Consider the following 13,268-nt stretch of genomic DNA (forward strand, 5'->3'; position numbering starts at 1 on the left):
AATTCTTTTTGGGGGTTGAAAATGTTGGCTTTGAAGTTTTCGGAGTTGTGAAAGATGATTTCCCAGTGGGTGGAGTTGGGATATTCCCGGTTGGTGACTTTGATTGGGTTCAGCAGAATATTGAGTAGCTGAAGAGGTTCTCCAAGAGCTGAAATATGTTGTGCCTTATCAAGAAGCTAAACAGCGAGAAATTTTCCCTGTCGAGCCCCCAAAGACAGTCGGCTAGTTTCCCATTTCTAGGGGATTGTGGGTCATGCCGCCTTCAACCAATCCCAAAAGCAAACAGTAACATTGTCGATGAAATTGAAAAGTACCAGAAATGAATCTGTTTCCGTTGAATCGTTAAGGGCAAATGTCTAAACAAACTTACAAATCTCAAGCTGGTCAATTTTTCCATCAAAATTTCCAACCAAAATCTGTCCAACAATCGCTGTAAACTACTTCGCGACGAAAATCTCCGCAAACATCCGTCCACTATTTGAGTGACGAAGCCAAAGTTTCCCAAAGCTGCTTTGGCGTTGGAAGAATCCTGCTGAATTCGGTAGCGAACCACATCTGGACTGATCAATTTCACCTCTTGTTCGTCGACAAGTTGAGTTTTGACAAATTTACAAAAAAAAGTGTGTTTTTCAAAACCTCTGCCATAATTTGCTCGTGCCACTCTTCAATCAAAGGCTTGCCTCCATTCGGCGTCTTTGAGGTTAGTTTTACAAAAGATTTCCAAAAAGCGACGAACCTCACCGTCTGCAAATGGAACAATCACGTGTTGAAGAGTCTTTCAATTCAAAATTAAGTTCAAAAATGGTAACTTCCCTTTTTTTGAAACTTGAAACTTCTTCTCGCGAATTTTCACGCATAACCATCGAAGGGTCGAAAAGACCAATTTGTCACTTAAGCTGGGGTCATCAAGCTGAATTATCCCATCCCGGACTCACCAGTTATGATCACGAACGGTTCGGAAAATGACTCTCAATTTACACAGGAAGAGCAAAACTTTGCGTAGAAAATGATTTTTGTGTTTCAAAATTAACTCCATTTTGGAAAGTGACTATTTCATTCAATCGCTTGCGGCTACGCTCAACGTAGTGAGAAATTTGGTGATTCATTAATGTACTTGCTTAAAATAAATAAAAATCAAATTTCTCGTCATTCTCTCCAACGAGATCTTCCAACTTCAGCAAATATTTCTAACAAGATGCTCGAAGTCATGCACTTGCAGCAACTCCGCCATCAACTCACATTCACTGTTCAAAATGATGAATTGTCCGCACTCTTCAAGTTTTGCGCCCAACTGCATTGAATTCAATTTCAAACCTCGACATTTTTTTTAAATTGGGCAAATTTGTTCGTTTGACCCAGACACGGTCCAGAATCAGTTTTGGCTTGGATTTTCCGGTGAACTGCAACTCGGATGATTGGGACTTTTTGAGGAAAGATTTCCGTTGAATAAGTTTGCGAATTTGCTCGATCGGGCATGATTGTTTTTGCTTGGTTGAGATTTTCAGTTTTTTTTCTGTCAGATATTTGGTCAAATTGAGCTCGGAATAGTGGTTTTCCACCAGATTAAAAAAAAAAAAGGTGGGAATTTTTAAATTCTTTTTCGTTGGATTGCTTGTGGATTATTCTTAACGTTCTCAACAGATCTCAAACCAAAAACGTTTTATAATTTTCGAACTTTTGTGGATTTTCAATATTGGAGTCATTTACATACTCTTACAAAGTGCTGAAAGTATCATATAACTTTCATCAAGTTTAAAAGTAAAATCATTCATTTTTAGTTTTTAGTTTTTAGTTTTTAGTTTTTAGTTTTTAGTTTTTAGTTTTTAGTTTTTAGTTTTTAGTTTTTAGTTTTTAGTTTTTAGTTTTTAGTTTTTAGTTTTTAGTTTTTAGTTTTTAGTTTTTAGTTTTTAGTTTTTAGTTTTTAGTTTTTAGTTTTAGTTTTTAGTTTTTAGTTTTTAGTTTTTAGTTTTTAGTTTTTAGTTTTTAGTTTTTAGTTTTTAGTTTTTAGTTTTTAGTTTTTAGTTTTTAGTTTTTAGTTTTTAGTTTTTAGTTTTTAGTTTTTAGTTTTTAGTTTTTAGTTTTTAGTTTTTAGTTTTTAGTTTTTAGTTTTTAGTTTTTAGTTTTTAGTTTTTAGTTTTTAGTTTTTAGTTTTTAGTTTTTAGTTTTTAGTTTTTAGTTTTTAGTTTTTAGTTTTTAGTTTTTAGTTTTTAGTTTTTAGTTTTTAGTTTTTAGTTTTTAGTTTTTAGTTTTTAGTTTTAGTTTTTAGTTTTAGTTTTTAGTTTTTAGTTTTTAGTTTTTAGTTTTTAGTTTTTAGTTTTTAGTTTTTAGTTTTTAGTTTTTAGTTTTTAGTTTTTAGTTTTTAGTTTTTAGTTTTTAGTTTTTAGTTTTTAGTTTTTAGTTTTAGTTTTTAGTTTTTAGTTTTTAGTTTTAGTTTTTAGTTTTTAGTTTTTAGTTTTTAGTTTTTAGTTTTTAGTTTTTAGTTTTTAGTTTTTAGTTTTTAGTTTTTAGTTTTTAGTTTTTAGTTTTTAGTTTTTAGTTTTTAGTTTTTAGTTTTTAGTTTTTAGTTTTTAGTTTTTAGTTTTTAGTTTTTAGTTTTTAGTTTTTAGTTTTTAGTTTTTAGTTTTTAGTTTTTAGTTTTTAGTTTTTAGTTTTTAGTTTTTAGTTTTTAGTTTTTAGTTTTTAGTTTTTAGTTTTTAGTTTTTAGTTTTTAGTTTTTAGTTTTTAGTTTTTAGTTTTTAGTTTTTAGTTTTTAGTTTTTAGTTTTTAGTTTTTAGTTTTTAGTTTTTAGTTTTTAGTTTCGAGCCGTCGGGCAAATTTTGTTTTTGCTTTCTCGAAAAGGCCACACTTTTTCCGTTAAAAATCGATCCGTTTCCTTTTTCGAACGATGCTGCTCAATCTGGTGGAAGAATTTCCCACACGAAGCCGGAATGTCCAGCTCGAAAATGTTCCTCATTATAGTTTGATCTGCTAGTTTGTAGTAAAATTTTGAAACTTTTGAGCAAATTAATTAAAAATTTATTCGTGTTTATCCCTTTCTCTAAACATATTGCCTACATGTATTCTTCATCAATCAGGTTCAGTAAATGATGCACGTTTGTGTAACATTAATTGTGCACGCGAGTAAGTCCCTCCTATGTAAACCATCGTACCAATCTAAATTGCTCTCTTTGATTCACTGTGACACTATACTGTAAGGAAAGAAGATGAATTTCGGATTCAAGAAAAATTTGGTGATATTTTACAGGTTTTCTTTTTTATTTATAAAGCTACTTACAATCTAAGACCTCTTAAACAAATATCTGTCTTAGCAATTTTATACAATTTATCTTAAAACGTATGTTTACTAGCAGTTTCTACACACTATAAATTGCACCTCCAATAGTTTTTTCTGGGTACTGCAGATGTTTTCTGTCTTTGGAAGGTTTAGCCCAAGGCAATTTTTTAAAGTTTGTCCTTTAACTCTGATCAAGGAATCTTTTACGGAAAGCGATAAATCAAGGCTTCGTTCAAAGTTTAGAAAAAAAATCTTTCTTTGAATTTATCATGCAACGAAATTTTATTTTGTGGTACTTTTGACCATTTTTCTGAAATAAATAAATTCAAAAAAGAACTGAAATACACCAAAAAAATATTATTTTGTGATTATCGGCAATTTAAGTTCAATTTTACTTTCTGTATCAAATCGAACAAAAAGACTGTATCAGTTGAAATCAGGGTCAGATTCGCGTTCAGAAATTAATTGGATAAGTTAATCACGTCGTTCAGCTCCATTTCCAATTAGATACTCAATCACATCAGAGTGGCCAGCAGCTTCTGCTACGTCTAAAGGTGTGTACCCATTGCTGTAAGTTTTGGCATTAATACAACCTCCTTTTTCGTGTAGCAACTTAACTATTGGCAAGTCACCTTTGGCTGCGGCGATGAACATTGGAGTGACTGCCCCTCGTTTTATTATTTTGTTGACATTTTCATCAAATGGCATTTTTTTAGGTGTGCAATTGAAATCAGTTCTACTGTTTGGATTGGCTCCATTCTCAAGAAGATACTTTGTTATCTGATAATTACGACGATAAGCAGCAAAATGCAAAGGGGATCCGTATTCATCGTCCCAACTATTTATTAACGTTTTGCGCAATTTGGAATCAAGGCTTTCAAGTTCAACGCGAATTCCATCTAGATCGTCATTTTCAATTGCAGCCATAATGTTGCGCCATTTCGTGCACAAATCTGTCATGAAATGTATGAGTTTTGATAGAATTGACGATATTTCTTTGTGCAATGCTGGATTTAAGAATTCCTTTCCCAATTCCACATTTAAAAGTGCTTCAATTTTATCTCCTGACAAAAAAATAAATGCTTCTGAAACAATATTTTTCACATGATCCGTAGTTTTGGAGAGGTAAGCCAAATTTAAAACACGCAAAATTTTTTCCTTACTCGATATTTCATTAGACTCATATCCATTCTTACAGCGTTGCCTTATTTTCTCTTGAGCAATATCATTCATGATTTCATTTAACAAAATAGTTTTACCCTCAAAATCCAAACGAATCTTATACAAATCGATACGCAAAAATATTCTGTTACACTTTTCACTGGTTATCAAACCTTTCAATAATTTGTTTTTCCAATCGGTCCTGTCCAATGATGCGTTTTTGAATAGCTTCAAAATGCAATGAATTTCTGTAAGTCTTGTTGGTAATTTCGTATCGAATCCAACGCCGTTTTCACACAAAAAACGCATTCGGTCGATCCAAACTCGGTTGAAGGCATCACATTTGTAATCACCATTAAATGAACATTTAAACAAATTAACAGGCATGATTTGATCTCCACGCAAATTGATTATGGACTGTCTAAGAAAAAAGCCCCTATCCAAAAACTTTTTAGTCAATGACAGATCATAACGGAGCAAATAAAAATTGAATTTGGAAACATAATTTGTATTGAAAAAGTCAACGTCTGTGACTTCCAGCAGCAATTCAATTACATTCTGCGGTATTTTTCCGAGGCTCAGTGCATCATATAAGGGAAGCCATTTGTTGTTAAAGTATGGTTTGCCAAGTTCGTAGAGTCCTATCTTGATGAGGTTCAAAATTGAACCATATTGCTCATGTTGAAGCAAATAGGAACAAAAAGAATCTCCACATTCATCAAGCCATGTGACATCGAAGTGAAAATCCCTCACAAGAGATTTTACAATTTCATAATGATGATTGCTGGCAGCCAAGTACAGCGGTGAAAATTCCCATTCACCCCTTTCAGAAAAAGCTTTCTTGAGAAAATCCGTCCCTAATTGAGTGGCTAAAATACGCACTAGCTTTGAATAACCCATCTTGGCTGAAGAATTCAAAAGTTTAAATTTTTCATCGTCTGTTAACAAATTAAATGTTGCATTAAGCATTGCGTCAGGGGGATTAATCAAACAATGTTCCACTACACTTAGTAAATAATCGGAAGAATTTCTCCCGTTGGTCCAACTTTGCCTCTTCAAAAAACTGCTCTTAAGTTTACCTAAAACCAGATCCACTAAATCTGTTGCATTTTCCGCTTGAGTAGAATCACTCAGTGCAATATCATGAATAAGTTGACAAATGTGTCGTTCATCGTTTCTAATTAAATTCTCCAGAAAAACTTTTGCTACGTCTTGCTGATCAGACGAATAATGTTTCAGCCATTTCCAGACAGCTTTTGCGACAAAAAACTCGGCAAATGTTAAGTGAGTGAAATGTGGCTTTCCATCCACTATTCGACTGACGAAACCACGTTTTTCCTTCCCAGTTGCTATTTTTTCGATGTCTGTTTTGATTTTATAAAACTCTTCTTTTGAAAGTAATTTTTTTACAATATTCTCATCACATATGGCATACAAAGCAAGTCTTGTATGCGATTCTTCAAACTGATGGATTTTATATTTAGTGCATATCACTCCAGATGGATGAATTTTCAAGTTCTTCTCTAGGTAAATATTATTAAACTTTATATTAATGAAATTTTCGTATAAAGAACACAAATTGAATTCTTTTCTAAGCTTCTTTAAGATGTCAGAACTACCAGTTTTAATGTAATCTTCTAACAAACTTTGAAGACATGTTGCAATCATTTCAATGTGCAAAGGAGTGCTTATAAAGCTTTTTCCATTAAAATCGGCTTGCGTGTACTCTTCTAACATTGCAGTCACAAATTCTTCGAATCGAGCTTGGTTCAATTCAGCGTCTGTGAGATTAGTTTTCCAAAACATTTCCAAAAAGTTACGAATATCGTTTTCTGTGAATGGAACAAACGAGTGCGCAAAAACGTTCAAACTGCTTTCAAGTTTACTCTTTGCACTGTTGTCATGTGTTGTAACTATCAGCTTCTTAACGTGCTCTTTGGCAGTGTTTAGAAAATTTAAGACTGGTTTGACATAATTGGGAGCTATCTCATGAAATCCATCAACTAAGAGAACCAAATTTTTATGATTCAAGAAACTTTCAAACAAGACTTGCTCAAACACCCTCTTCTCACTGTTTGAATTTGGCGTGGCCATTTGCAGCACATTAAGCAAGAAACTTTTTACCTCTTCAAATTCTACATTTTTGTTTTTCATGCTTTGAAATATTGAAGTGTAATCAAATAAATTGATTCGAATTACCATCGAAAGACTGGAAATCTCCTTTTGTTGCTCAAGTTGGGTCATCAAGGTGGATTTTCCCATTCCAGGTTCATCAGCTATGATCATCACTGGTTCGGGAAATGATTCAAAATTTTCCAAAGGAAACTCTTCATCATCGTACTGCAATGCATCACGCAGTTTTGCGACACTGTTTAAAGAACATTGCCATAAAAAATGATCTTCGTGCTGCTTGAACCAGTGAACATTGCGTAATGGATGACGAGAGCAAATCTCATCAAAGTGCTCTTTTGTTTCTGAGATTATCACAACATCTTTTTGAGTTTTTTCGAAATTTTCACTATTCAAAGCCATAAAGTCAGTAAATTTAAGATATTTTGACTCCGATTCTCGCAACGGTTCCAATTCCGACTCCGACATCACAGTTATGCAATCATTTTGAACGATCACAATTTTTTCTTGATTTTGAAAATTTTTCACCTTTCTCAACCGTTTAAAACGACGACCGATGTAATATGGAACTTGCTTTCTTTCTAAAGGCACTATTTCACAAAAATTATTTCCAAGCAAATGTAGCCAGATCGCTCTAGTGATTAATCTGTCAGGGTCATTCGACCCATTCTTATCAGATGCTCGAATGAGATCAACAAATTTTATCAGTCTGCCCTGGAATGAAATAATTTTGTTGTTGAATGGAAGTAACGTGTTCACTTCCAGAGGCTGTAAAGCTTTAGTTTCTTCCCCGGCGAGTTGGCCTTTTTTGTTTGAATTGGCTATACTATCCATCAAAAAACTCTGGCAGTTCGTCGTGAGATCCGCAAAATTAATTCTCAAATCTTGTACTTGAGGCAACCCCGACATCAACGCAGCTTCACTGATCAAAATGATGTATTTTCCACACTCGGCCAGTTTCGTTCCCAGTTGGGATTGTTTCAACTCTGCAACTTGTTTAGAACTGCGCACAATCAAACATTTGAATTCGTTTGATTTTAAAAACATTGATAAAATTTCCCCACTATCAACTCCATCTAGATCAAAATCTACAATGGCAAGTGATAGTTTAAATTTAAGCTTCAAATGTTGGCATATTTTAGCATAGCTCAGTATTGGAACTGTGCTGCTAACGTTGATTATTCGTTTGTCAGCTAGAATTGTATCGAAACCAAGCTCTTGGAATGACTCTGCGCTGAAATCCAAATCAAATCGCTGCGATGATTTGAAACCAATTTCGGTGAGATTTGTAAGCTTCGGTCGTTCGATCACTTTCTGTTTGGCTTTTTCTAGAAAATCGCACTCTTTTGTGAGAAATTTAACCTCATTCTTATCTTTCCAATATTGCTGCATCGAATCATGATACATTAGATATAAAACTGGATCTTCAGTGCCAATTTCCTTCATAGTGATTTCCGCCACTTCTTCTTCGTTTACTTGGTTGTAGTAAATTTTATATGACTTGAAAAAATCTTCAACGATCGATTTACAATTTTGCTCATTGTCGTCTTTTCCTTCATTTTGAAGAATTTCACTCGTTTTTGTGTCTTTGCTTAAAATTTCAATCATTTCAACGCTTGGCTCAATTTGAAAAGCCCTTCCTTCGTCGTTTGTTTTGAGCAGCGGATTTAGTTCTGCTTGATTTGAAGGAGTAAAATCGCATTTTGCATTGGTGAAAATGGCAAGTTCTATGTCGATCTCCTCGAAGCTCCCTTGGAAGAATCCGGCAGTGTTTGAGGGGTTGAACTTTTTCCTTATGTCTAAGTAGTTATTAAAATTTGTTAACAAATTTAAGAAGTTCTTTTGATTTTTCGTTTCAACCTTAGCAAGTTCTATGTCGATCTCCTCGAAGCTCCCTTGGAAGAATCCGGCAGTGTTTGAGGGGTTGAACTTTTTCCTTATGTCTAAGTAGTTATTAAAATTTGTTAACAAATTTAAGAAGTTCTTTTGATTTTTCGTTTCAACCTTAGTGTCGTAAACTTGTTCCAATGTTATTTTGTTTTTGTCCGGATCTTCCCGGTGGTATTTCAAAGGTGTATGCATCAAGAGCAAAAAAGTGATCGTTTAATTGATTAAAAAAAAAAAGTTGGTCGCTAAAGTTTTTTTTTTTTTTTTTGCTGTTTTCCTCTCAAACTTTGCCGTTTAATCAATTAAACGATCACTTTTTTGCTCTTGATGCATACACCTTTGAAATACCAACAATGTTGATCTCAGCACGGTGGGTTTTCAACTTCTGTGACTCATTTCAGGACATAAAAATTGGCACCTCGACCAAACAACAACAAACGTGCCCGGAGGTCTAGAATCAGAAGCCCGAAACCGTATCTTGTGAACATATTAAATAAAAGGTAAGTTCATTTTAGGAATAAGAACTGATCCACAACTGGAAGGGCGGATCTATTGAGCACTTTTAAAAGAAGATTTTTATATATATATATATATATATATATATATATATATATATATATATATATATATATATATATATATATATATATATATATATATATATATATATATATATATATATATATATATATGCAGCGAAGTTGGTCGCTAAAGTTTTTTTTTTTTTTTGCTGTTTTCCTCTCAAACTTTGCCGTTTAATCAATTAAACGATCACTTTTTTGCTCTTGATGCATACACCTTTGAAATACCAACAATGTTGATCTCAGCACGGTGGGTTTTCAACTTCTGTGACTCATTTCAGGACATAAAAATTGGCACCTCGACCAAACAACAACAAACGTGCCCGGAGGTCTAGAATCAGAAGCCCGAAACCGTATCTTGTGAACATATTAAATAAAAGGTAAGTTCATTTTAGGAATAAGAACTGATCCACAACTGGAAGGGCGGATCTATTGAGCACTTTTAAAGAAGATTTTTATATATATATATATATATATATATATATATATATATATATATATATATATATATATATATATATATATATATATATATATTTTTTTTTAATAGTTCAGTTCATTTAGGGGAAAGTGGGGCAAGTGTAACAAGCCAAGGAAATGCTCGTTATAACCCATCAAAAACGTTAAAAAATCTGTAGGATTTTTTTATAATCATCTTATTCCAGGTCTTGACTAAGACTTTGATAGAACAAGTTTTAAAAAAAATCTGTTTTTTTAATGTAAAAAAATGATTTTAAAAATTTTGATTTTCTGTACGTTCATTTTAAAAGGGCCAAATATTGAATATTACGCCCATTTAAAATGCTAGTCTTGATTTAAAAAATTTCAAAATATTTTTTTCGAAAAAATCGGAAAATTTCACGAATGTTTCATGTATCAACATTGAAAATCGGACCATTAGTTGCTGAGATATTGTCATTAGAAAATGGTGTGTTTTTTTGGTGGTTTTCAATTTTCGTGTTTCTTTTTCTTAAAGCGGCTCTTTCTCAGCAACCCGATGTCCAATCTTCAATGTCTCTTAGACAATTTTATAGCAAATTTTCTGAACTTTTCAAAAAAACTATTTTTAGAAATGGTCACTCATGGTCACTATTTTTAAAAATTGAAAAACTGCAAATATTTCGCTAAAATCAAACTTTCGGTGGTTGTATCTTGAAAACGGAGCCCTTTATCAAAAAATCTGTAAAGTACTTTTCGATTGCAAATTCAATTTTGCATTAAAAAGTAATGTCAAACTTGTTTTTGCATAAAACTTAATTTTTTCCAAAAATCACTATTTTTTCAAAAATTCATAACTCGGCGGCAGATTTTTTGACCATGTTTCTCTATGGCTCAAAAGATGCGGGTGTTTGTTGCCTAAAACATATCGACATACATACATATACATATTATAAGAATTTTTAATTATTAAAAGAAAACATTTACAAAAATTAGGAAATTCTCGGTACAATATGGTCAGGAGCACAATGTTGTGGTCAAAACTGTAGTTAAAATATGCGCTTATTGCGAAAATTAAGCAACAAGTTTTTATTCGCCCAAAGCTATTATAATTTTCACGTATCTATATCGACTCAGAATCGAATTCTGAGCAAATATCGGTATGTGTGGTGGATGTTGAACTGGTTGAAAGTCCGGAAGATTGTTAAAAGGTGATTTTTGTAAGAAACCCCGTCATATTTTAAATTTTTCAAAAGTGACCATTCCGACGAGCTCAAATGAATCGGAAGGAGTGACAGATATCCCTATCAAGAGTTATGAGCTCTCAAGTGCTATTATACACTTTTTTAGGCAGGATTTAAAAAAAAATGAGAAAATGATGAAATACAAAAATCATTTACTTAAACTGTTTTTTTGAAAAGTGGTCTAAACGTAGTGGGAATCGATTCTCCAGATTGCCAAAAACCACCAAAAAAACTATTTTTTAACATTTTTAATTTTAAAATCGCTATATCTTAACAAGGATTCGACATAGGTCAATAGTCAATATGGAGACTTTTATGTAAAATTTTCTGGAAAATCGATTCCCACTATCGGTTTTTGAAAATTTTGACGTTTAGACCACTTTTCAAAAAAACAGTTTAAGTAAATGATTTTTTTTAGGAGAGACAACCATCCTGCATTTTTAAGGACTCTTTTTGTAACATCTTAGACTATTTCCTCAAAAATTTTGAACGAAAAAAAATCGTGACATCACTTTAAAATTTAACTTTAAAACATAAAATCAAAAAATCTCGTAGAAGTGGCGTGTATTTTTCTTTCAGTGTATTTTTTTCAGAAAGCCCGTTCAATTTCCTACAAGTTTATCCATGACTAATTTGAGAGGATGCAACGGCTTCGAGATACAGCCATATTTAAATTACAGAATTCACAAATATTTAAATTACTTACGCCCATCTCAAATGTTACTTTCGGGTACAATTCTTTAGAGTTACTTTAGAGTTCTAACTCTATATAAGCTTTGGTTATATAAAAATAAATAAATTAAAAAAGATTTTTTCCAGAGCAAATGTGAGGAAGGCAATTACCACCTAAGGGTGGACTCACTTTTTCCTCACTTTGAGGAAGGTTTTTTTTTTAAATGATTTTTGCTTTCTGAATGCAACTCAAACAAAGGAAACCATGATGTTAACGATGCCTTAAAAATAATTACCTTTTTATAATTTCTTAAACAGTCTGTCTGCTGGTCACACGTTGCGAGATCCAGACCTTTGCCTTGATGATAGATCGTGGCCGTGGTCCGTTAGACGATATTGATGACTTGTTGATGTTGCTTAGAAGATCCTAACTTTTCCCTAAAAAGACAAAAAGTTACAAATAACAGATAAGTAACGTGAACACACAGAGCACCCAAACCACTTTCTACTCCAAGGAACCTTCCACCACAGGGTTCGAACTGACGGGAAGCCCAAAATTTGAAAAAGTCCCAAATTATTATTTTCAGCGACTTCAACAGGTTACTCTTGATTCTTAAATATCATTTTTCTTTTCAACGAAAAACTTACGCAACATCAATGTCAAACAACTTTAAATGTACTTACCTTTTTAGTTACTAATTTGACTCTTCTCAGGATACGGTTTTGGGCCTCTAATTCGTTTGTTGTTGTTTACATGAAGCGTCGAATGTCCTTTTTTTTTGCCTGAAATAAAGTACAGAATTAAAAAAAAATAGTATCAACACTGTCGTGAGCTTGTACTGTAATCTGGGGTGAATTTGTAAGATTTGAACATTGTTGGAAATAGGATATTTATTTTGAATTTTCTGTGGCTAATGATCACAAACCAAACGTTTGAAATTAGTAAATCTCTCCATTTCGTTCGATTTGTAAAATAGTTTATTTTGTAATTTAAAGTAACGTTGCCCTGCAAATATACTCAAAATGTTGCTTCATAACTTTGTTTAAACACAAGTGGCAAAACCAGCCCAAATTGTTGATATGCCAACATTAGGTCCTGGAATCAAATGCTGTTCTCAAAGTTATTTTTAAATGAACTTCATCATTTAAAAATGACTCCATAGTTTAAATTCTCGGAATCTGCTCAATATTTAAACAACAATCACACCAAGAAGAAATTATCAAATCGCGTTGATACGCGTGGCAACGCGTTTAACCTCGTCTAGCGCAACAGTGAGTCATCCAAAAAAGATTAATAAAAATTCAACTTTAGTAGCACTTACTGGTATTTTCCAAGGAGCAAATCACAAAGTATTGGTTTTTGATTGGAGATTTATCAACAGCTCGCTCAAATTGATAGATTTTCCACACACTGATTTAAATTATCTATAGCCACACTCTGCAATCTTTCGTGACAAACCCTTCGACATGTGGAACGAGACTAACTTCGTGCGCCGATTGTCCCGGCACTTACTTAGTCACACTGGCTAAACTCTCACGAGCGAACCAGCAGAATGAGAGACTTGACTCATTCGCGCTCGCTCTCTTTAACTTTTGGCTTATGCTCGCAAATTTGCCAATGACGTCATGATTCTAAATCTGGACACTTTTGATGATAGCATATCATTTCAACGTTGACTTGTTGTGCTTCGAATCCCGGACACTCGTTTTAGCTTATAAATCGCACAAATTTGGACTAAAATTCTTCAGGTCTCAAACGAGCTCAAAGTGTTGCTTTGCTTATAAAATGTTTCAGTGAAATGTTTCACCAGATTTTTGTTTTGCCTTTCTTACAAAAGAAAGGTTTAAGGTTTGCTTTTGGAAAAACGCTTTTTTCAGAAA

The 13,268-nt window shown here is 32.9% G+C and overlaps 1 protein-coding gene and 1 long non-coding RNA gene across 3 annotated transcripts; both read right to left on the minus strand.

Annotated features, from left to right (window-relative positions):
- Window positions 1–3,234: 3,234 nt before the first annotated feature.
- On the minus strand, window positions 3,235–9,004 carry LOC119765250. Of its 2 annotated transcripts, none has more exons than XM_038248730.1 (2): window positions 8,570–9,004; window positions 3,235–8,425 (listed from the first exon to the last, which is right to left on the minus strand). In XM_038248730.1, exons 1-2 carry the CDS (start codon window positions 8,645–8,647, stop codon window positions 3,749–3,751), a joined length of 4,755 nt encoding a protein of 1,584 aa, XP_038104658.1. In that variant the 5' UTR covers window positions 8,648–9,004; the 3' UTR covers window positions 3,235–3,748. The 2 variants fall into 2 exon arrangements, with proteins under 2 accessions (XP_038104658.1, XP_038104659.1); XM_038248731.1 differs by having other exon boundaries at window positions 3,235–8,296; window positions 8,441–9,004.
- Window positions 9,005–11,281: 2,277 nt separating this feature from the next.
- LOC119765251 lies at window positions 11,282–12,851 on the minus strand. The gene is made up of 3 exons (XR_005276597.1): window positions 12,710–12,851; window positions 12,072–12,170; window positions 11,282–11,825 (listed from the first exon to the last, which is right to left on the minus strand). It is a non-coding gene; the product is annotated as an uncharacterized LOC119765251 (long non-coding RNA).
- Between the last annotated feature and the right edge of the window lie 417 nt (window positions 12,852–13,268).

This window comes from Culex quinquefasciatus, chromosome 1 (genome assembly GCF_015732765.1).
Source record: "Culex quinquefasciatus strain JHB chromosome 1, VPISU_Cqui_1.0_pri_paternal, whole genome shotgun sequence".
Taxonomy (NCBI): domain Eukaryota; kingdom Metazoa; phylum Arthropoda; class Insecta; order Diptera; family Culicidae; genus Culex; species Culex quinquefasciatus.